General features: G+C 46.5%; 1 protein-coding gene across 1 annotated transcript in view; it reads left to right on the top strand.

Moving 5' to 3' along the window:
- Positions 1-864: 864 nt before the first annotated feature.
- Positions 865-24,767, top strand: part of cfap44 (cilia and flagella associated protein 44) — a 44,906-nt gene continuing 21,003 nt past the window's right edge. The window contains exons 1-23 of the mRNA XM_079489287.1: positions 865-917; positions 1,988-2,156; positions 3,048-3,210; positions 3,696-3,798; positions 5,129-5,345; positions 5,589-5,703; positions 5,813-5,977; positions 6,786-6,941; positions 7,043-7,090; positions 7,640-7,739; positions 7,862-7,956; positions 8,987-9,202; positions 9,330-9,440; positions 15,322-15,474; positions 16,221-16,448; positions 17,009-17,202; positions 17,645-17,924; positions 18,884-18,939; positions 19,060-19,225; positions 19,766-19,893; positions 20,702-20,889; positions 21,109-21,271; positions 22,680-22,857. Of these exons, the coding sequence (XP_079345413.1) occupies positions 869-917; positions 1,988-2,156; positions 3,048-3,210; positions 3,696-3,798; positions 5,129-5,345; positions 5,589-5,703; positions 5,813-5,977; positions 6,786-6,941; positions 7,043-7,090; positions 7,640-7,739; positions 7,862-7,956; positions 8,987-9,202; positions 9,330-9,440; positions 15,322-15,474; positions 16,221-16,448; positions 17,009-17,202; positions 17,645-17,924; positions 18,884-18,939; positions 19,060-19,225; positions 19,766-19,893; positions 20,702-20,889; positions 21,109-21,271; positions 22,680-22,857 (3,441 nt within the window). The 5' untranslated portion in view covers positions 865-868. The remainder of the gene's footprint in view (positions 918-1,987; positions 2,157-3,047; positions 3,211-3,695; positions 3,799-5,128; positions 5,346-5,588; positions 5,704-5,812; positions 5,978-6,785; positions 6,942-7,042; positions 7,091-7,639; positions 7,740-7,861; positions 7,957-8,986; positions 9,203-9,329; positions 9,441-15,321; positions 15,475-16,220; positions 16,449-17,008; positions 17,203-17,644; positions 17,925-18,883; positions 18,940-19,059; positions 19,226-19,765; positions 19,894-20,701; positions 20,890-21,108; positions 21,272-22,679; positions 22,858-24,767) is intronic.

Raw genomic sequence — 24,767 nt, 5'->3', positions numbered from 1 at the left:
GGCCACCAGACCCGACTCAGCGCCGTCCGAGTTACGTCCCGATAGGCAGAGAATAGTATTACTATTAGTAGCCCCTCGCCCTTTTCCCTTGCACGCATCCGCCTCGTTGACGGCAGACTGCTGGGCGAGCAACATGGAATGAATTCTGTACTGGCCATATAAGGAGCATGACTTGAGTGTACAGGGTTTGATGAGGTCAGATCAACATGGAATGTCAGAACAGGTGAGCTCCATACAGTATATGGAGATCTAAGGGTGGTAGCTAGCGGGGACATTCTCTTGAGTGTACAGGGTTTGATGAGGGCCCAGGTAGGGCCGGGCCTTCATTTCCAGGCCTGTTGAGAACTCTAGTTTTTACCGGGTGCGGCTGCACTAATAACTTTGCGGCAGGCCCGTCTAGAGTTTGAAATTTGACAGGTAAGTCAAAAGGGAGACATCGAAGATGGAGATGAGGAAGGATCAACATATGGAATGTCAGAACAGGTTCTGACAGGAAAATGCACGATCCTATAGTTAACTGCGACCTTTGGTTACAACAAAACGTTAATAAAGTGAAAATACCCAAAGTGAATTAAGGGTCAATCTAGGCTATATGTGCAAAAATAGGTAACAGAGGTCCTCTCTGTCCTCAAGCACTAGATTTCTTTGCACTCTACGTGGTCATTTACCCTGTCATGTGATTAGTGCTCATGTCCATTTTCACTTTGCAGTAAAGTCCTACTGTCTTCCGAGGTGGAAAGTCTTATCTGGTGACCACTGACCCCTATGGGTGTGACCCGAGGTTGATTGTCAATTTGTCAGGAAATAAACTACATCAACCACCAAGCATTGCGATATAAACATTAGTTCCGCAGTTGCTGAGCAACGAATGCAAACGACGATGGACTACGAGGATCAAACAAACGAGGAACGACAAGGTAACCCAAATTAGTAATTACCGTATACAAATGTTACTTTATTATTAATAAAACTCTAATTGTAATACTTACTAGTACACTTATTGTTGGACGTCGTGTTGTATGTAAAATGTTTGTTAAAGTTAAAGTCTTCAACGCTGTGCCGTTAACGTAGACCAACAAAACGTTTTAGAACTTTATAGAATTTTTCCCAATTACGTTTATACGGAACAGCCGCGGTTAGAATGCGGAAACATTAGTAAATTCTGACCAGACCACTGAGACCAGTCCACTAACTAGACACGCAGTGCACAGACACAAACCTGGGCAATCCACAAGATGGCACTGAACGTTCATAATTCCAAACAAATGTTTCAAAACAGTAATGTGGTCACTATCTTGAAGTAGGCTATATCATTGTAGGCATGGAACCAACCAACAGGTAACCACTGTACTGAAATGAAATGAAATGAAATCTATATTTACCCAGGGTATCTGGGCTAAGCTCAAGAACTTGTTTCCAGCCAGGCCCTGCTCATAGAACACATTTCATCGTAGTGGTTGATGCCTTGTTCAAGGGCATTTCAGCGGTGGTAATTTTAACGTGTCGGACGGCTGGTTCGAACTGGGAACCTTCCGGTATCTAGACCGCGCCGCCGCTATCCGTTGGCCGGTGGCCAGAGCGGCCACCGGCCACTCTGTGCAACCTCCCCAAACCGCACGAGAAAAACGGATAGACCAAGTTGGTTAGACTGCTCTACTTCAATTTTAAACCTTTTCTTTTAAGTGTAAGCCATATAGGTATGCATTATGCACTTAGTTCTCTTCTTGTCTTAATGTTCTCTTTTAAAATTTCTATTTGCACAGAAATGAAATAAAATGTAAAGAGGTCAATTAATTGAATTAAACATGATCTTTGTTCCTCTGGTGCTACTGATGAAGCCGTATTTTGTACTCTGCTGATAGAAAGGTTATTGTGATTGCCTAATTTAATTGTCTGATTACTTGCCGCCATGAATGATATTGTTTAAATATAGGCCTAATATTATTTTCACCCTACATCTTACGTCTGCTTACATATTTATGTGCAGCTCCTGCTGTACAAAGTACTGAACAGCCAGTCCTCCAGGATCAGGAGGATGACGACAAATCAAACATGAAGCTCCCTGATGAAGACATGTTCTACAACTATGAGGAGCTCTACTCCAGACCCTTCATCACACCACACTCTGAAATACCAGAGAACCTCCTGCACCTTTCGTATCTTTTCTTAGAATTATGTTTAGCCATTGGTGAAAAAAGTACTCACATTTTACTTAAAGGACCACTTCACCACTTTTCAACCTATCTTCATATACTAGGTCCTCACTAATAATCATGAAAAAATGGTGCAATTATTTTCTACTCTGTCTGTGTCTCATAGAAGGGCTGTGGGCAGTTCAGAAACCGTCTTCTAGTGACATCATCGATGGGGAATACAAGCTAATAAAAACTGCAGGCTTTCTAGTCCTGAAAAGTTGCAATGCAAAAATGGAAGCCATCGTTCTCACAATGATGAAAATCTAAACATTTTTGTAAAATAATCTTGTTTAAGAAATAATCTGCCTAATGATGATGTCACTGGAAGACGGTTTCTAAACTGCCCACAGCCCTCCTATGAGACACAGACTGAGTAGAACAAAATCGTGCCATTTTATCATGATTATTAGTGAGGACCTATTATATGAAGATAGGTTGAAAAGTGGTGAAGTGGTCCTTTAAGTTAAAATATCAATACAATACTGCAATATAGAAATGTACTCTCTTACCAGTAAAAGCCTGGAATTCAATCAGCTCTGGTCCATAGCTCTAATGCGTTGCATTAAATGCTGTAAATGCAACGCATTAGAGCTATGGACCAGAGCTAGAATTCAATCAACCTGCTGGCATCAAAATGTACTTAAAGTATACCAAAAGTAGCTATTATGTAGAACTTCCCATTTCAAGTTTTCAAATGTATAAAAATATTTAGAAAATAGCAGATCTACAAGCTCACTTGCGTCGCTCAATTGCGACGCATTGTGAGCTTGTAGATCGACTATTTTCAAATGGCTGAAATGTATATAGGGCTGAAGTGCTTAATCTTCACTCCTTAACTCTGGTGACATGTAGGCACTCGTTTGGCTATGACTGTGAGCGTAGGGCCAACCTACAGCTGCTGGATGACAGAACCCTAGCCTTTATAGCAGGCAACCTGGTGGTCCTCTTAGATGTTTCCACCAAAGAGCAGCACTATCTCCGGTCCTGTAGCGGGGGAGGAATTGGTACCATTATGGTAAGGCATCTCATATCATGCTTTATCATCATTCTGTAGATCCATGCTTTTAAAAATACATCCACACAACCACGTACTCTACACGGATGCAGTACTTAGTTTAGACAGTTTTTGGTTTAGACTAGTCATTGGTTAGACCAGTCATTAGTCCTACAACTACAACCTATCTCAAACCCTCACCCTAAACCTAACCTCCCACGGGGCAGCACACCTAAACCTAACCTTAACCCATGTCTAACCAATGACTAGTCTAAACTAAGTATGCACTCCGAGTAGTTCACCCAAAAATGCCGTGAATTTATGGAGACGGTCATCAAATTATTGTCTCAAACTAAAAAATCTCCATGAATTCAAGGCTTCGTGGGGTGTATAATTAATAGAAAAAAGTCTTGGGTGACTACACCCACTCTACACAACCCATGCATGGACATGGCCTTCAAATGTTTTGTACTGGCTCTCTGTCGACTTTCTCCCTGTGTTCAAAGGCCCATCCAAGCAAGAGGTACTTTGCTGTGGCAGAGAAGGGAGACAAACCCGACATCATTGTGTACGATTATCCTTCACTTAGACCCTACCGCATCCTCAGAGGTACAGTACATGTTTCAGACATTTTGAGGAGAGAGAAGAAGGGAGAACATTTTTTTTACAAGTTGCAATATTAAGTAGTTGTGTTAACCAGACTTACACATAACTAAAACATAATTAAAGACAAGTATATCTATATCTATCTGAGTCCGTTTCCAAAAGTAGGTATAGCAACCTAATGAAGCAACTGAATAAAATATAGATATAAATCTACAACAGAGAAAAATCCAGTAATTTGTGAGTCTATATTATTTGGTATAGGGATGCACCGAAAGGGAAATTCTTGGCTGAAACCGAATGCCGAATATAGGAAACAGTTGGCCGAAAACCTAATATCCGAATATGATGAATATTATATATCTTTTTTCCTACCATTGTTGTCATGGCCGTACCTTAAAGCTACCTGATTTATGGCAAAATAAATGGTTATGGCAAAACTTAACTTAAATAATAATCACTATTATGGGTCCTAAAACATTTATTCAGCTCTTTTGAATGCATTAATTGCATACACTATTCAGTGATATATTTTCTGCCTATTCGGGCTGAAACCGAATAGGCCGAAAATGCATTTTTAGCCATTTTCTGCCGAATATCTTCTGCGGCCAAATATTCGGTGCATCACTAATTGTCTCCACCAGGCCGAAGGCATGGGGAGAGAGTATGTTTTACACTCCGTCCGTGTGTCCGTCCGTCCGTGTGTCCGTCCGTCCGTCTGTGAACAGCTAATCTCCGGCACCGTTAACCCGGTCGACTTTGTATGCCAACTCCCTAGAGGCCAAGGAAAAACCTTTGCCTGGAATTTTTCACATCTACTCTTTATAGCGCCACCAGGAGGCCGACATATGTAACACACATTTTCTAATATTACTCCTTCAGATTTTATCCAAATTTCACGCAAATCGGTACACATGCTCTCCATAGTCATGTGATCAAGACGGCTTTGTTTGATTTCTCATAATCCACCCTCATTGGCTACGATTGGCTTCTAAACTTTTCAGGAGTAGCCCGCTTTGTACCCGTTTTGTACTACTCAACTACTCAACGCAGCGTCCGATTGTGGTGAAACTGTGCATGCATATTCCCACTAGGCTTTGGAAGAAATGCCACTTGACCGTTTTCAAATCAGCCTCATGGTGGCGCTACAACAGGCCAAGCCGCGACACACACACACACACACACACACACACACACACACACACACACACACACACACACACGTACGTTTATATTGCTCCTAAACATTTTGCCAAACATCACACACACACTCCTATCCTCCTGGTGGAGACCTGTGCCCAGAAGGGCACTTTTTCTAGTTTGGTATTGTGTTTAGGTGGTACAGAGAGGGCATACAGCTGTGTGGACTTCAACCATGACGGCACCCTGCTGGCCAGTGTGGGCTGTATCCCTGACTGCATGTTGACCCTGTGGGACTGGAGGCAGGAGCAGGTTCTGCTGCGCTGCAAGGCCTTCGCTCGGGACATCTACCGGGTCACATTCTCCCCAGACCGCCCTGGACAGCTCACAACCTCAGCACCTGGACACATCAAGTAAGTGGCTGTTATAGCCGATTCATACTCCTATTTTAGAGCCGAATAAAAGTCGGTTCGGCTCTGTAGAGGCGGTAAAATAAGAGTATGAATCGGCCCTAAGTCTGCTCAACACATATTTTGAGATAGAATGTTTTCTAACCTGTTAGCACTACAGTGTATTGGTATTGTTTGACCCCACTCTCTCTCTCTCTCTCTCTCTCTCTCTCTCTCTCTCTCTCTATCTCACACACACTCTCACAGGTTCTGGAAAATGACCAGCACATTCACTGGTCTTAAATTACAAGGGCTTACAGGAAGGTTTGGGAAGACCGCTCCTACTGACATCAAGGGCTATATAGAACTACCCGATGGCAAGGTCTGTCCACTGCTCTTATGCCATGCTGAGTACAAAGACTGAGACTTTTATAGAGCTCAACTAAAACAGTTATAATGTGTTATACTTACATTTCTCTCTATCTCGCCAGGTGGTGTCAGGCTCAGAGTGGGGGAACATGCTCCTGTGGGAAGGGGGTCTGCTCAAGGTGGAGATCTGTCGAAAAGGAGGCAGGACATGCCACACAGGGGCCATCCAACAGTTTACCCTGGACGAGGGAGAGCTGATGACCATCGGTTCTGACGGAGCCATACGGGTAATTTATCAATGTAAAAAATAACACAATGGGCTTTTTAACTTTTTACCTGCATGTCACTCCCCATCTCTCTCCCCCCATTTCCTGTCAGCCCACTTTCCTATCTATAATAAAGGCATACAAGCCCAAAAGCGGGGTTGGCGAAAGGGCATTTCTGTGTGGAGTTTGCATGTTCTCCCCGTGTCCCCTAGGGTATGTACCCTCACAAAAAACATGCAGTAATCCTGGTGTCTAAACTGCCTCCCCCTGGCCAGCCGGGGCGCCTGATGGAGGGGAAAGGAACTGGTTGGAATAACGTGCTCCTTCCACGCGCTACGTCCAACCAGGGAAACTCCCCCCTGTCAGGTGTAAAGGAGAAACTTGGACACTCAGGCATGAAGGAAGCATGAGTTCAAGTCCGTTGCTCTCCCCATGTCCCCCATATATGGGGACTAGGTTTGCGGAGGGTGTGTAGAGCCCAGGATCACATTAGATAATTGACACAGGGGTGAGTCATCCTTTCAGTTCTATCAAATAACTTTCATGTAAAGAAAAATAGGCAATCTACAAGTTTGCAATGTGTTTGTGAGCTCATAGATCTGCTATTTTGGAGAACATTTTTTGAAGATCTTTTCAACTTCTTGAAAGGTTTCGCCTATAGTAGAACATGATGCCACGGTTAAAGTTGTTATATCCAATAACAATAAAGGATCTAATATATAATGAACTGAGCAATTCCCAGATACGCTCCCATTCAATTGTCTCCAATGTCATCATCATCACCACCATGTCTCTGCCATGTTAATGTGATTTCCTCTCACTGTGTCAGAGCTGGGACTTTGAGAGCGTTGACACTGCAGATTGTAATGACGACAGCGAGATGTTTGAGATGGAACCCATGAATGAGTTGGTGGTCGGACGTGACGTCAGCCTGTCCTCCATGGTTAGGAGCTCCCAGGCCGACTCCTTCATCTGGTTCGCTCAGGTGAGTTGGCCAAAGGTCTCACAAGCTAACATTACACATTATTATTTATTTAATTGGGGTAATAACAAACCCTTATTTTCACCCAACTTCTTGCCTTGTAGGATTCAAACGGAGGCATTTGGAAACTGGACCTTTCATTTTCCAACATTGTGAGTTTTGTGGACTGCTATTATTTGTGTGTAGCTCTAAACATTATGATATCGATGAGTAATGCCTTGTGTGTGTGTGTACTGTATGTGTATAATAATAATAATTATTATTATTATTATTATAAAAGAACTCATACATGGGCAACTGGCGGCCCAGGGGCCACATGCGGCCCCCACCTTCACTTAATGTGGCCCTCAGGTTAATGTCAGAATACTGATATAATATTGGTTTCAGCTGTTACAATTTCACAACATGCAAACATGACCCACTTTAATTACTTCAGTCTAAATTAGTAGCTCAATGCTCAACACAAGTATAATGAAAGACATTTGAAATTACATAAAAATGTTAATTTTCAGGATTCCAATTCATAAATAGCAAAAAATAATTCAAGATTTCAATTCGAATATAGAAAAAAATAGCAGATATAGCAGCTATTTTTGCTACGACAGCAATGTGGCCCTCTAAAGTGAGGAAATATAGTGGCCCTCTCCATCGTCAAAGTTGCCCACCCCTGATATAACTTATCTATATGTTTTGTGAATAAGACCCAGGATCCAGAGTGCCTGTTTTCCTTCCATGCTGGGGCGATTCAGGGTATGGATGTTTCCAGGATAAGCCATCTAATGGCTACTACTTCTCTGGACTGTGAGTAAATTACATGGTTACCGGTATGTGCACAGATATGTATGGACACACACATCATGCAGCCACACACGTACTGTACAGCACTCGCTGATTATCCTTATTCCACTGTTGTTCTTTCCCAGGTTCTGTAAAGGTTTATGACTTCCTTGCAAAGAGGGAACTGACAACCAGCCAGTTCAAACAGGGTGGAACTGCACTCAGCTGGGCTCCACCCGTGGTGTGTATGTGTAATTGGTATGATGGAGTGTCTACCTAAGGGGCGCCTGCTGGCCTAGTGGTCCAGGCGCATGCCACATATAGGCTCTGGCATGACAGCGTGTCACGTGTTCCGTCCCGTACCGTTCATGACGACCTTTGCAGCATGTCTCTCCCCTTCTCTCTCTCCCTCTTTCCTGTCAATCTCCACTTGAAACTATCAATAAAGGCAGAAAAGCCAAAAAAAAAAAAAAAAAAAAGTGTCTACCTAAAGGCTCTTTTTGACTACAAGAACTAAGGGCCGATTCATACTCCTATTTTACTGCTGTTTCGGCGCTGTAGTGTCGAAATGATTTCGGCTTGTCAGAAATTTTCAGTAGCACCGAAGAGCCGACTTTGACGTCAAATGACGTCACATTGTAGGCTCTACCGACTTTTATTCGGCTCTAAAATAGGAGTATGAATCGGCCCTAAGACCCATGCCATGAAATGTATGTCACACATTCTGTATTTGTTAAGATTTATTTGGGGGCTTTTTATGCCTTTATTATTGGTAGGCGGGATCAGGAGTCGAACCAGCGACTGTCTTTTTTTAGTACCAGGTTCTGGAAGATTCTGTGTTACCTTCTTAGTGGAAAAGAGCAATAAGTGTCTGACCGACTTTGATTGATTGATTGAAATATTTATTAACAGTTTGCAGAATTACAGTACATTTCAATCACAAACTCAATACAAAGACTGTTAACTGTGAGTGGACGACCCAATTAAGCATTACACTTGTTTACAAGAGGGTCCACCGTGTTCAATTCATCAAAACATTTAGAGACGTACAAATAGACACTTCTATATAGTCAAAGAACAGAACAGGAATTCATCATAAAGGAGGTAAAAAGGGAAAAGAAACATACAGTGAGGGGATTCAGATTTTACGAGGGCCAGTTTCGAATTGCAGCCGTCCGTAGGTGCCCTTTGAGAGCGGTTTTGAAGGAGTCAAGGGATTCGCATGTCTTAATGACTGTTGACTGTCGACCCATTTGCCTCTGTGTCTGCAGGTGAGCCAGCGTGGAGGTCTGTTGGTGACAGGCTTCGAGGACGGAGTGGTTCGCCTGCTGGAGCTGTACGACCCCCAGAGCCTGCAGCGATCGGTCGCTGGGCGCCAAGGCAACGACGGAGAAGCGGAACTGCATCTCAAGCAAGCCTTCAAACCCCACACTGCGCCTGTGACCGCCATTGCCTACGAGCGCAATGGAGAGATATTAGCCACAGGGGTAAGAGGGTGGAGCATAATGGGCTAATTGCCATTTTGACATACAAGTATGAGTACATTTATGAGTTTCGTTTAGCTGTTGAATACTTTTATTTGACTTTCAAATACATTTCTTGCTTCTCCCCTAGAGCTCAGACTGCACGGTGTTCTTCTTCACGGCCCGGGAGCAATACAACCCCATCGGCTTCGTCCAGGTTCCTGGACCCGTGCAGCAACTGGAGTGGTCCCCTCAGTCCCATGTACGTACAGTAAGCCAACTGGAGTGGTCCCCTCAGTCCCATGTACGTACAGTAAGCAACTGGAGTGGTCCCCTCAGTCCCATGTACGTACAGTAAGCAACTGGAGTGGTCCCCTCAGTCCCATGTACGTACAGTAAGCAACTGGAGTGGTCCCCTCAGTCCCATGTACGTACAGTAAGCCCCTCAGTCCCATGTACGTACAGTAAGCAACTGGAGTGGTCCCCTCAGTCCCATGTACGTACAGTAAGCAACTGGAGTGGTCCCCTCAGTCCCATGTACGTACAGTAAGCCACTCAGTCCCCTCAGTCCCATGTACGTACAGTAAGCCCCTCAGTCCCCTCAGTCCCATGTACGTACAGTAAGCCCCTCAGTCCCCTCAGTCCCATGTACGTACAGTAAGCCCCTCAGTCCCCTCAGTCCCATGTATGTACAGTAAGCCAACTGGAGTGGTCCCCTCAGTCCCATGTACGTACAGTAAGCCAACTGGAGTGGTCCCCTCAGTCCCATGTACGTACAGTAAGCCACATCAGGGCGTCCCCTCAGTCCCATGTACGTACAGTAAGCCCCTCAGTCCCCTCAGTCCCATGTACGTACAGTAAGCCCCTCAGTCCCCTCAGTCCCATGTACGTACAGTAAGCCACATCAGTCCCATGTACGTACAGTAAGCCCCTCAGTCCCATGTACGTACAGTAAGCCCCTCAGTCCCCTCAGTCCCATGTACGTACAGTAAGCCCCTCAGTCCCCTCAGTCTCATGTACGTACAGTAAGCCACATCAGTCCCATGTACGTACAGTAAGCCCCTCAGTCCCATGTATGTACAGTAAGCCCCTCAGTCCCATGTACGTACAGTAAGCCCCTCAGTCCCATGTATGTACAGTAAGCCCCTCAGTCCCATGTACGTACAGTAAGCCCCTCAGTCCCATGTATGTACAGTAAGCCCCTCAGTCTTATGTAAGTACAGTAAGCCCCTCAGTCTCATGTACGTACAGTAAGCCCCTCAGTCCCATGTACGTACAGTAAGCCCCTCAGTCTCATGTACGTACAGTAAGCCCCTCAGTCCCATGTACGTACAGTAAGCCCCTCAGTCCCATGTACGTACAGTAAGCCCCTCAGTCCCATGTACGTACAGTAAGCCCCTCAGTCTCATGTACGTACAGTAAGCCCCTCAGTCTCATGTACGTACAGTAAGCCCCTCAGTCCCATGTACGTACAGTAAGCCCCTCAGTCCCCTCAGTCCCATGTACGTACAGTAAGCCCCTCAGTCCCATGTACGTACAGTAAGCCCCTCAGTCTCATGTACGTACAGTAAGCCCCTCAGTCTCATGTACGTACAGTAAGCCCCTCAGTCCCATGTACGTACAGTAAGCCCCTCAGTCCCCTCAGTCTCATGTACGTACAGTAAGCCCCTCAGTCTCATGTACGTACAGTAAGCCCCTCAGTCCCATGTACGTACAGTAAGCCCCTCAGTCCCATGTACGTACAGTAAGCCCCTCAGTCCCATGTACGTACAGTAAGCCCCTCAGTCCCCTCAGTCCCATGTACGTACAGTAAGCCCCTCAGTCCCATGTACGTACAGTAAGCCCCTCAGTCTCATGTACGTACAGTAAGCCCCTCAGTCTCATGTACGTACAGTAAGCCCCTCAGTCTCATGTACGTACAGTAAGCCCCTCAGTCTCATGTACGTACAGTAAGCCCCTCAGTCCCATGTACGTACAGTAAGCCCCTCAGTCTCATGTACGTACAGTAAGCCCCTCAGTCCCATGTACGTACAGTAAGCCCCTCAGTCCCATGTACGTACAGTAAGCCCCTCAGTCTCATGTACGTACAGTAAGCCCCTCAGTCTCATGTACGTACAGTAAGCCCCTCAGTCTCATGTACGTACAGTAAGCCCCTCAGTCCCATGTACGTACAGTAAGCCCCTCAGTCCCATGTACGTACAGTAAGCCCCTCAGTCTCATGTACGTACAGTAAGCCCCTCAGTCCCATGTACGTACAGTAAGCCCCTCAGTCTCATGTACGTACAGTAAGCCCCTCAGTCTCATGTACGTACAGTAAGCCCCTCAGTCTCATGTACGTACAGTAAGCCCCTCAGTCCCATGTACGTACAGTAAGCCCCTCAGTCCCATGTACGTACAGTAAGCCCCTCAGTCCCCTCAGTCTCATGTACGTACAGTAAGCCCCTCAGTCCCCTCAGTCCCATGTACGTACAGTAAGCCCCTCAGTCCCATGTACGTACAGTAAGCCCCTCAGTCTCATGTACGTACAGTAAGCCCCTCAGTCTCATGTACGTACAGTAAGCCCCTCAGTCTCATGTACGTACAGTAAGCCCCTCAGTCTCATGTACGTACAGTAAGCCCCTCAGTCCCATGTACGTACAGTAAGCCCATCAGTCCCATGTACGTACAGTAAGCCCCTCAGTCTCATGTACGTACAGTAAGCCCCTCAGTCTCATGTACGTACAGTAAGCCCCTCAGTCCCATGTACGTACAGTAAGCCCATCAGTCCCATGTACGTACAGTAAGCCCCTCAGTCTCATGTACGTACAGTAAGCCCCTCAGTCTCATGTACGTACAGTAAGCCCCTCAGTCCCATGTACGTACAGTAAGCCCCTCAGTCCCATGTACGTACAGTAAGCCCCTCAGTCCCATGTACGTACAGTAAGCCCCTCAGTCCCATGTACGTACAGTAAGCCCCTCAGTCTCATGTACGTACAGTAAGCCCCTCAGTCCCATGTACGTACAGTAAGCCCCTCAGTCCCCTCAGTCTCATGTACGTACAGTAAGCCCCTCAGTCCCCTCAGTCTCATGTACGTACAGTAAGCCCCTCAGTCCCCTCAGTCTCATGTACGTACAGTAAGCCCCTCAGTCTCATGTACGTACAGTAAGCCCCTCAGTCCCCTCAGTCTCATGTACGTACAGTAAGCCCCTCAGTCCCATGTACGTACAGTAAGCCCCTCAGTCCCATGTACGTACAGTAAGCCCCTCAGTCTCATGTACGTACAGTAAGCCCCTCAGTCTCATGTACGTACAGTAAGCCCCTCAGTCTCATGTACGTACAGTAAGCCCCTCAGTCTCATGTACGTACAGTAAGCCCCTCAGTCCCATGTACGTACAGTAAGCCCCTCAGTCCCATGTACGTACAGTAAGCCCCTCAGTCTCATGTACGTACAGTAAGCCCCTCAGTCCCATGTACGTACAGTAAGCCACATCAGTCCCATGTACGTACAGTAAGCCCCTCAGTCCCCTCAGTCTCATGTACGTACAGTAAGCCCCTCAGTCTCATGTACGTACAGTAAGCCCCTCAGTCCCCTCAGTCTCATGTACGTACAGTAAGCCCCTCAGTCCCATGTACGTACAGTAAGCCCCTCAGTCCCATGTACGTACAGTAAGCCCCTCAGTCTCATGTACGTACAGTAAGCCCCTCAGTCTCATGTACGTACAGTAAGCCCCTCAGTCTCATGTACGTACAGTAAGCCCCTCAGTCTCATGTACGTACAGTAAGCCCCTCAGTCCCATGTACGTACAGTAAGCCCCTCAGTCCCCTCAGTCCCATGTATGTACAGTAAGCCCCTCAGTCTCATGTACGTACAGTAAGCCCCTCAGTCCCATGTACGTACAGTAAGCCCCTCAGTCCCCTCAGTCCCATGTATGTACAGTAAGCCCCTCAGTCTCATGTACGTACAGTAAGCCCCTCAGTCTCATGTACGTACAGTAAGCCCCTCAGTCCCATGTACGTACAGTAAGCCCCTCAGTCCCATGTATGTACAGTAAGCCCCTCAGTCTCATGTACGTACAGTAAGCCCCTCAGTCCCATGTACGTACAGTAAGCCCCTCAGTCCCCTCAGTCTCATGTACGTACAGTAAGCCCCTCAGTCCCCTCAGTCTCATGTACGTACAGTAAGCCCCTCAGTCCCCTCAGTCTCATGTACGTACAGTAAGCCCCTCAGTCCCATGTATGTACAGTAAGCCCCTCAGTCCCATGTACGTACAGTAAGCCCCTCAGTCCCATGTACGTACAGTAAGCCCCATCAGTCCCATGTACGTACAGTAAGCCCCTCAGTCTCATGTACGTACAGTAAGCCCCTCAGTCTCATGTACGTACAGTAAGCCCCTCAGTCCCATGTACGTACAGTAAGCCCCATCAGTCTCATGTACGTACAGTAAGCCCCTCAGTCCCATGTACGTACAGTAAGCCCCTCAGTCCCATGTACGTACAGTAAGCCCCATCAGTCCCATGTACGTACAGTAAGCCCCTCAGTCTCATGTACGTACAGTAAGCCCCTCAGTCTCATGTACGTACAGTAAGCCCCTCAGTCCCATGTACGTACAGTAAGCCCCATCAGTCTCATGTACGTACAGTAAGCCCCTCAGTCCCATGTACGTACAGTAAGCCCCTCAGTCCCATGTACGTACAGTAAGCCCCTCAGTCCCATGTACGTACAGTAAGCCCCTCAGTCTCATGTACGTACAGTAAGCCCCATCAGTCCCATGTACGTACAGTAAGCCCCTCAGTCTCATGTACGTACAGTAAGCCCCTCAGTCCCCTCAGTCTCATGTACGTACAGTAAGCCCCTCAGTCCCCTCAGTCCCATGTACGTACAGTAAGCCCCTCAGTCCCATGTACGTACAGTAAGCCCCTCAGTCTCATGTACGTACAGTAAGCCCCTCAGTCCCATGTACGTACAGTAAGCCCCTCAGTCCCATGTACGTACAGTAAGCCCCTCAGTCTCATGTACGTACAGTAAGCCCCTCAGTCTCATGTACGTACAGTAAGCCCCTCAGTCTCATGTACGTACAGTAAGCCCCATCAGTCCCATGTACGTACAGTAAGCCCCTCAGTCCCATGTACGTACAGTAAGCCCCTCAGTCTCATGTACGTACAGTAAGCCCCTCAGTCTCATGTACGTACAGTAAGCCCCTCAGTCTCATGTACGTACAGTAAGCCCCTCAGTCTCATGTACGTACAGTAAGCCCCTCAGTCTCATGTACGTACAGTAAGCCCCTCAGTCCCATGTACGTACAGTAAGCCCCTCAGTCCCATGTACGTACAGTAAGCCCATCAGTCCCATGTACGTACAGTAAGCCCCTCAGTCCCATGTACGTACAGTAAGCCCCTCAGTCTCATGTACGTACAGTAAGCCCCTCAGTCTCATGTACGTACAGTAAGCCCCTCAGTCTCATGTACGTACAGTAAGCCCCTCAGTCTCATGTACGTACAGTAAGCCCCTCAGTCTCATGTACGTACAGTAAGCCCCTCAGTCTCATGTACGTACAGTAAGCCCCTCAGTCTCATGTACGTACAGTAAGCCCCTCAGTCTCATGTACGTACAGTAAGCCCCTCAGTCCCATGTACGTACAGTAAGCCCCTCAGTCTCATGTACGTACAGTAAGCCCCTCAGTCTCATGTACGTACAGTAAGCCCCTCAGTCTCATGTACGTACAGTAAGCCCCTCAGTCCCATGTACGTACAGTAAGCCCCTCAGTCTCATGTACGTACAGTAAGCCCCTCAGTCTCATGTACGTACAGTAAGCCCATCAGTCCCATGTACGTACAGTAAGCCCCTCAGTCCCATGTACGTACAGTAAGCCCCTCAGTCCCATCAGTCCCATGTACGTACAGTAAGCCACATCAGGGCGCATACGTTGGTCCGACGTACTAACAGTCCGACACATGCGTGGCTGGTTAAGACTCACCCGTGGCTTCCGACATGCGTTGCCGGTTAACCCATTTTGACCTGAGATCATGTTCCCGCCCAAAATGGGTTAAGCAAATGTTCGTCATCAGGCCATGCCCAGCATAGGGACGTTGTGGATGTGGTTAAAGCTAACCGTTTCTTAACGATCAAATCAAAACATGTGTTTGTTTGTGTATTTACTTAAAGAGCCAAAACACGCTGTTGATCCTCTGTGCGAGCGGCCATGTCGTGGAGGTCCAGTCTCCGGACCCGGAGGACCCGAGGCCAGGCAAGACGTACCAGCTGTCCGAGCTGCCCGCCAGATCCTTCACTTTCAGAAGCATCAAATCACGCATTAAGGTCTGTGAGCAGAGCTCTGGCAGCTGTGTTGTTTTTGTCAGCAAATTTTAGTCTTAGTCATAGTCTTCTGAATAGTTTCCATTTAGTTTTAGTCACATTTTAGTCACCTGGAAGGTTTTAGTCTTAGTCTAGTTTTAGTCGACTAAAACATCATAAGATTTTAGTCTACTAAATCTACAGTTGATTTAGTCGACTAAAATGTATTTTGGCAGGCCTTGATGCCGTCGTAATCGCTGACTTTACACTTGCTGAAAATAGCAGATCTATAAGCTCACAACGCGTCGCAGTGCGACGCGTTGTGAGCTTGTAGATCGGCTATTTTCAGCATGCAACCAAGTGTAAAATGACTTATACTGGATCTCTTGTCCACTAGTCTCTTCCTAACATTTTAGTCTAGTTTTTATTTGTTGACGAAATTGTCGATATATTTTGTCTTGGTTTTAGTCACCATAGCTTAGTTTTCATTTAGTTTCCATTTAGTTTTCCTCTGTGAAAAACGAACATTTTTAGTCATAGTTTTAGTCGACGAAAACAACACTGTCTGGCAGACTGCCCGTCCCTCTGACGCTGCTTTTTGTTGTCACACTTGTGGTTTGTCTTGTTTTCTCAGCTTCTTTTGTTCACTCATAGCCCCCCCTTTCCACGTCTTTGATGTGTGTATGTGTGTGTGTGTGATCCCGTTGGTTTCCCGCTTGATTGTTGTTTGTGTTGAATTTGTACATCTTGTAAGTTGTGCGTCATTTCAGAGGGAGGCGGCAGTCGCACGGCGCCAAGAAATGAAGCTGAGGAAGGCCAGCGAACGAGCGGGTCGGCTGAAAAGGGCCCGGGAGAGCAGCGGGCAAGAGGCCGACGATGAGGAGCACGAAGAGGAGAATGAGGAGGAAGAGGAAAGTCCCCCAATTTACATTCCAGACCCCCCAAGTCCACTCTGCTGTGGCTTCTACTCTGAGCCAGGACAGTTTTGGCTTTCTATGGTACACTACACATCCACCCACCCACCCACGCACACGCATATGCACACTCGCGCGCGCACACACACACACACACACACACACACACACACACACACACACACGCTTAGATACACAAACAGGCCTCTTATATATTTTTTTCCCTCTTTTCTGTTTGTGCATTTTAAAGTCTGTTGTTTGTGCTTTATAAAAGTCTGATCTTCTGTTTCCGTTTAAAGTCTTCCATGACACACACCAACATGCCAAGCAAGACATTACTACGCACATGGATTCCGTCTCTCAACTAATCCTCTGAGTTTAAGAACGAAAGAACCACACACAGTGAAACAAGCATTGAATTGAACGTGAATTGTTTTTCTCTCTCTCTCTCTCTCTCTCTCTCTCTCTCTCTCTCACTCTCTCTCTCTCTCTCCCTCACTCTACTACTGTAATTAATGTATCCTCCTCCTTACTGATATGTTTGCACTATTGGTGAGATGCGAAAATACTTTTCGCTGTGCTGTACTTGTACTGTACATTGACAATAAATTGAATCTCATCTCATCTCTCTGTCGGTCTCCCAGGGGGGATATGACGCAGGGTTTTTATACCACTGTAAGTTTTCTGAGACGCAGGACGCTGACCCGTCTCAGCTTCAGGACGCCGACCCGTCTCAGCTTCAGGACGCCGACCCGTCTCAGCTTCAGGACGAGCCCTTTGCGTTCCTGCCCGTCCTGAACACAGGCGAGGAGGACCCCATACTCACTATCAGCTTCAGGTATGCTGGCCAATGAACTGACTCCAATGCACTGACTCCAATGCACTGACTCCAATGAACTGACTCCAATGAACTGACTCCAATGAACTGACTCCAATGAACTGACTCCAATGCACTGACTCCAATGCACTGACTCCAATGCACCGACTCCAATGAACTGACTCCAATGAACTGACTCCAATGCACTGACTCCAATGCACTGACTCCAATGCACTGACTCCAATGAACTGATTCCAATGCACTGACTCCAATTAACTGACTCCAATGAACTGACTCCAATGAACTGACTCCAATGCACTGACTCCAATGAACTGACTCCAATGAACTGACTCCAATGAACTGACTCCAATGAACTGACTCCAATACAACATATATCAAATGCATGGTTCAGTGCTATACTTACCTGTATATGTACCTTTACCACCCGGTTTGTTTCTTATAGCTCAGACAGACAGCTGATGCTGTGCGGCATGCACTCGGGTACCATAAGGGTCTACCCCCTGCAGCCCGGAGACCACCTCCTCACCTCCATGCAGGCCTACTGGTCCCTCAGTGTCCATGACAACCAGTACGGACACCTGCGGCACGTACGCTGCAGCCACGACGACCAGTTCGTGCTGACGGCCGGGGACGACGGGAACATCTTCTCCTTCAGCCTCCTGCCTCCGGAGGAGCTGCAGAGAGCCCTGCGCAGGAAGAAGGCCAAAGTACCATCGCCCAGGGTCAGCCACTCTCCACACTGCAGACGACCTCTGATAGCATGCACCGACATAGATCTAGTAGTAGCTGGTAGCAGTTGTAGTTTGTTTATTTTCACATACAAAAATATTTAGGAAATGATACACAAGGTCAATAAAAATGTGAAGGAGAAATTAAGCCTAAAAACCCTCCAGGGGCTTGAAGTGGCTTCTCCAGGCATGTTTATACTTTCATAGTTTTTTCTTTTTTTGTTTGTTTAAAGAGAAAAACGTCATCATATTGATCATGCAGATCTTAAACATTAGAATACAGATAAAATACACAGGGACAGTGAGAGGACGAAAATATACTGTATAACAAGAAAAAAGCACAATAGACATGTACGATACAGCTTGGTGGTAGAATCAGATGGCAAGTATCACTTTCTGGATGGATGGATTGGTGGATGGATACATCCCTGCATGGATGGATTGGTGGATGGATACATCCCTGCATGGATGGATTGGTGGATGGATACATCCCTGCATGGATGGATTGGTGGATGGATACATGATGCATTGATACCTGCATGGTCATGGATGGATAGGGGGATGAACTCTTAGGCGAATAAAGGGATGGAGGAATCTTCATCTTTATTTATACTCTGGAGTACAATTGAGGTCAAGCCCTCATTTTCAATGTAGCCAAGGTTACAATACAACACAAAATACATCCAATATAAATGATAAAATCAGGGTAAATTACAAAGGAACTTTAAATAGCAGCCAGTCAATCAAAATGAAACAAAAACAACTCAATTGAAACGGGAGCAATCACGGTTAAAAATGTTTTGGAGCATTCCTTTGAACTGACCAAATGATGGCAGGGAGCCCAGTTTAAAGAATGTTGGAGTTCATTCCAAGATGTTGGGCCGCTGACAGATTAAAGCAGCCCGACCAGACCAAACAAATTCCTTAACTTATCCATTATGTATTCACTGCAGCCAGGTGTTGAGGCAGAGGGCACCGCTGCTGACATCGAGGACCCAGCAGCCTACAGGTGACACCACACACACACACACACACACACACACGCAAGCATGCACACATTTAAATTGGTTTTATTTTTTTCTCATTCTTATTCATCTCTATCTCTATCTCTCTATCTCTCTCGCTGTAGCATAGCGACAGCGAAGCAGAAGCTGGAGATGGACCACTTGCGTCGAGAGGCGGAGCAGAGGAAAGTGGAGAGACGGAAGACATTGGTTGACCTTCAGAACCAGTTCAAACTGCTGCTGCACCAGAACCTGCACGGGCTGCCAGAGCACGTTCGCCTGCAAAGCATGGTACGCAACTACGCACGCACGCACGCACACACCAAATCACACTCCAATCACACTTAATACATTGCAGAAGTGTGAAAATCACACTTTTAGCACACAAATGCAAACAAAGCTGATTCTGCCAAACAGTCCCCACCTATTTCATCTCTGCAATACGGAGCACAGTATTTGGACTTGGGCCAGGTAGCTATAATACAACTCAATGTTCTACCAAAACTTAAGTCAACATTGCTTGAGATTATTGAAGAATTGCCGGGGCGACCCGATAGCACTGCCCAGTGCTCTGATCAGCCAGTTGGCAGTTGGTTTGATTCTCGGCCAGCCTGACCATGCTGAATGTCACCCCCCTGCTCTCTCCGCAGCTCGGGTCTCTCGCCACTGTCGATGTTAATAAATGGTCAATATATGACAATATATCTTTATATATATATTTATTTGAAAGGTCTACTAAAGGTCTATATTCATGGTGTTTTGGCGGTGTGTGTGTGTGTGTGTGTGTGTGTGTGTGTGTGTGTGTGTGTGTATGTGTGTGTGTGTGTGTAGGAGCTGGACCTGGACTGTCGGTTTCGTGAGGAGGCAGAAAGGCTGAAGGTCGAGCGAGTGAAGGAAGTCAGGAGGGAACTGATCTGGGAGGAGGAACGACACCGCATCGCTCTGCACAAAATACAACAGTACTAACACACACACACACACGCACACACGCACACGCACGCACATGCACGCACACACGCACGCACACACACACACACACACACACACGCGCGCATACCTTGCCTGCCATGGTGTCTTTCCTTGATGTCGATGCAGTGTTCTAGTTTCCATCGTATATTTGTTTTGTAATGGGTGTAACTGGGGATAATTTCTGGTTGTGGGTTTCCTGATTCTTTCCCACTTGTGGTTGGTCTTCAACTGCATTACAAACATTCATCAGTTTCACAGCTCCTCCATGCCTTCGTGTTCTTTCTCCTGTCGCCGTGGTGGGTTTCTTCTAGAGATGTCCCGATACTGTATCGGTATCGGGAAAAGTATCGGATCGTCCCTTATTTGTCATATCGGGTCATATCGGTATCTGTGAATATGCCAGTCTAACCACCGATCCGACACAGGGGTAAGGGGTTGACACTATGGCAGGTAAATAAAATGTTGGGACATGTGGAGTTTGCTTTGGAGTTGCCCAAACTGCAAGTGCACATTTGAGTGATGAGTCTGTTATAAACACAACATGAGATCACGACACTGACACTGACACATCTGTATTCGGTATCGGTATCGGCTAACACAGAAATTGAGGTATCGGGATCGGATCGGAAGCGAAAAAAGTGTATCGGGACATCCCTAGTTTCTTCCTGAAGCACCAACATGGAGGAAAACTCGTTGAAGATATCCTGCATAAACCAATGAGAGAAAGAGATAAAAGCTTACATAAAGGTAGCTCAGAGTCCACTCAGCTCAACCGTCATGCGCGTCGTCTCCCTTCAGGTTCTGGGACAGTCTGGGGTCAGACACGGTGACGGTGGTGGCCGTCCGCAGTGACCACAGAGTCAGCACCTACCGTCTGCCGGCTCTGAGCCAGCCTGCCAAGCAGCTGGAGCAACGCAGCCACACTGGCTCTGTAGTGCAGGAGCATGAGACGCCCCCTTCTGAGGGACAAGGCAGCCAAGTAATAGGTGAACTGTGTGTGTGTGTGTGTGTGTGTGTGTGTGTGTGTGTGTGTGTGTGTGTGTGTGTGTGTGTGTGTGTGTGTGTGTGTGTGTGTGTGTGTGTGTGTGTGTGTGTGTGTGTGTGTGTGTGTGTGTGTGTGTGTGTGTGTGTGTGTGTGTGTGTGTGTGTGTGTGTGTGTGTTCGCTCGCTCACTCCATTGCTCCAACCATGTGTTGTGTCTTCAGAGGAGCTGGACGACTTGACAGGTGGAGCAGTGCTGTCTCCTGTGGCCCCTCCAGGGGGCCTGAAGCTGGCCAGTCGACAGGCTGAGAAGCTCCGTAAGGCTGCAGAGAAGGCTGAGCGAGCCAAGGCCAAGATAGAGAAGAGGAAGAAGGAATGGGCTGAATTGTGAGTATCGCATAACTATTGTACAGTGGTACAGTATGAGGGCAGCAAGCAGCAAACAAAATATTTGCAACGGGCCTATCACCATGATTTTACACACCACTGCGCTAACTGTGAGAGCCTGTCAGTTGTCACAGATAAAATGGAGTATGTAGAGGGCCAATCGAGAAGGAACAACCTGGTTTTTGACGGCATCACTGAGAAGCCTGGGGAGACTTGGGCAGATACAGAGGAAAAGTTGACGAGGGTTCTTGTGGAGAAACTAGAACTTCACAGGGACATTGAAATCGAGCGTGCGCCGTGCACACCGCATTGGGAGACTAGTGTCTGGTGGCAGCAGACCCAGACCCATTGTGGCGAAGTTTTTAAGATTCAAGGACAGATCAGCAGTGTTGATGAAAGCCAAAAATTTGAGTGGAACTGATATTTACATTAATGAAGACTACACTGATGCAGTCCGAATGAAAAGGAAAGAACTACTCCCCAAGCTGAAGGAGGCTAGGGAGAGAGGAGAAACTGAAAACGAAAAGGCAAACCCCATCACAAGAACACTGGCTTTATTGCATTTTATAATAGCTATTTTATGAGTCTGTGCACCCTGTCTTGTTGACGTGTTTCTTCACATTAAAGGGGGGAGAGGGAGTTTTTAAAAATGTCCTGTTACATATGGTTGTTATGAACACATTTTCAGTGGAATATTGCTGACATGCCCCCATCAGGAACGCCCACAAAATACTTGAGATTGGAATCTCAGCATAGGAATTGTAGAAATACGTTATCATCATTATACGCACGCTCTCAAACGTGGCCTTTGTGTTCAGGTTTTACAATCCAAGACCCCATGAAACCCACTCATATCCTATCATGTAATTGTTAGATGACAAAAGCACAACCGAAAAAAAATACAAAAACATAAAATTAATGAGACGTAGCTTAGAGTTAGTTCAGTCAGACATACTCGAGGGGTTTCATTCTGTGCTCAAAGGCGCATACTATACTCAAGGGGTTAACATGCTGCATTACTATGTGGGTGTACAAGTGTGTGCAAGTCCCACACGTCATTCACCGATGCGGCAGTCAGCTGACCAATTGGGCGGGCTACTTAAGCTCACCAGTCTGCATGCTCTTCCTGCCTTCCTCTGCATATGGTTCCTGGTTGTATGTGATGTTTTCTCCCACCACCACCCCAGCACCACCGGTGGGCTCTGTTATTTAAGCTCCCCATGGGGGTTTTATTGTATATCTATCTCCCTGCTCTTAATGTTTTATGTCGGTGCTTAATCGTGCCGAGCAGGGAGAAAATCCAGCAGAGCCGAACGCCAAGTCAAATATCATATGCACACTCATTACTCATTCTGTAATAAATATTGGTAAATCTATTTGTGAGTTGTCTGACTGAACTGTACTTCAGTTATGCAGCAAAGCCGAATGAGAACAGCGAAGATCCGAAAGATGTGCTAGCTATCCAACACGCCACGGAGAACATGGGAGATCTGAGACTGAAGACAGCCAAGGACTTCACCGTCCCAGAACACCTGAGGATGAACGCAGAGAAGAAGAGAGCAGAACTGGTGGCGCTGGAGGAAAAGGTACACACACACTCACACACTCACACTCACACACACACACACACACACACACTCACACACACTCACACCAGCGTCTTGTCAGCGTCTAAAACCCATCAATTAAAAAGTTATGAATTGAAGGAGGATTATATATTCGTACATTTTATGTAAAGCAATTGTAAGCGTGAAATTCAGCCACGGGTTAATCTTTTCTGCATCAACCCCCACGTCGCTTTCACAATCTTTGTCACATTAACCACTTAAAACCTCTACACATAGTAAACTGGATCGGAGTTGGTTTTCTTCCATCTACAGCACCAAGGGCTCCATTTTCGTCAACGCTAAACCCCTTATCCCTAAACTTCTTTGCCTTTTTTTGTCTCCACCAGGCCGAAGGCATGGGGAGAGAGTATGTTTTGCACTCCGTCCGTCCGTCCGTGTGTGTGTCCGTCCGTCCGTCCGTCCGTCCGTCCGTCCTTCCGTCTGTGAGCAGCTAATCTCCGGCACCGTTAACCCGGTCGATGCCATATTTTGCACTCACACTCCCTGGATGCCAACGATGAACCTCTGCCCCAAAAAATTCAGAACGGCCTGTTATAGCGCCACCAGGAGGCCGCTTTGTGCAAAACAAGTTTTTGGACAGTACACCTACAGATTTTGTCCAAACATCACGCAAATTGGTACACAGTCTCTCTAGAGCCATTCAACGAAACGGGTCTTTCAGATTTCTCAGACTCCCTCCTGATTGGCTAAGATTGGCTTCCAAAGTTCGCAGGAGTGCTCAGTTTCAAACAAAATGCTGCAAATCATGAACACATCGTGTGATTTCCGTGAAATTGTGCACGCACATTCCCACTAGGCAGAGGAAGAAATGCCAAATGAACATTTTCAATTCAGCCTCATGGTGGCGCTATAACTGACCGAAAAGTGTTTTTACCTCTAACTGCACGGATCTGTGGATAACTTTGTATGCCAACTCCCTAGAGGCCAAGGAAAAACCTTTGCCTGGAATTTTTCACATCTGCTCTTCATAGCGCCACCAGGAGGCCGACATATGTAAAACACATTTTCTAATATTACTCCTTCAGATTTTATCCAAATGTCACGCAAATCGGTACACATGCTCTTCATAGCCATGTGATCCAAGACGGGTTTTTTGATTTCTCATAATCCACCCTCATTGGCTACGATTGGCTTCTAAACTTTTCAGGAGTAGCCCGCTTTGTACCCGTTTTGTACAAATCGCCACAACTACTCAACGCAGCGTCCGATTGTGGTGAAACTGTGCATGCATATTCCCATATGTCCGCGGACCCCTGTCGGGTCCCCGACAGGGGTCCGCGGACCCCCGCGGGGTATATGCACACACACGCACGCGCGCACACACACACACACACACACACACACACACACACACACACACACACACACACACACACACACACACACACACACACAAGTTTATATTGCTCCTAAACATTTTGCCAAACATCACACACACACTCCTATCCTCCTGGTGGAGACCTGTGCCCAGAAGGGCACTTTTTCTAGTTTACTATTTATTTTTTTTAACTTTGTTTTTATTTTAATTCTTTATCCACCAAATAATGAATGAACAGAAATCAGATCAAATATAAATAAATAAAAACTAAAAAACATAACAAAAACAAGAACAAACAGTTCAGAAAAAGTGCCCTTCTGGGCACAGGTCTCCACCAGGAGGATAGGAGTGTGAGTGTGATGTTTGGCAAAATGTTTAGGAGCAATATAAACGTGTGTGTGCGCATGCGTACATGCGTGCGTGTGTGTGACGTGGCTTGGCCTGTTGTAGCGCCACCATGAGGCTGATTTGAAAACTGTCAAGTGGCATTTCTTCCAAAGCCTAGTGGGAATATGCATGCAGTTTCACCACAATCGGACAATCGGCGATT

The sequence above is a fragment of the Electrona antarctica genome (assembly GCF_951216825.1).
Source record: "Electrona antarctica genome assembly, chromosome: 20".
NCBI classification, from domain to species: domain Eukaryota; kingdom Metazoa; phylum Chordata; class Actinopteri; order Myctophiformes; family Myctophidae; genus Electrona; species Electrona antarctica.
This window is presented reverse-complemented; position numbering and strand designations above follow the sequence as displayed.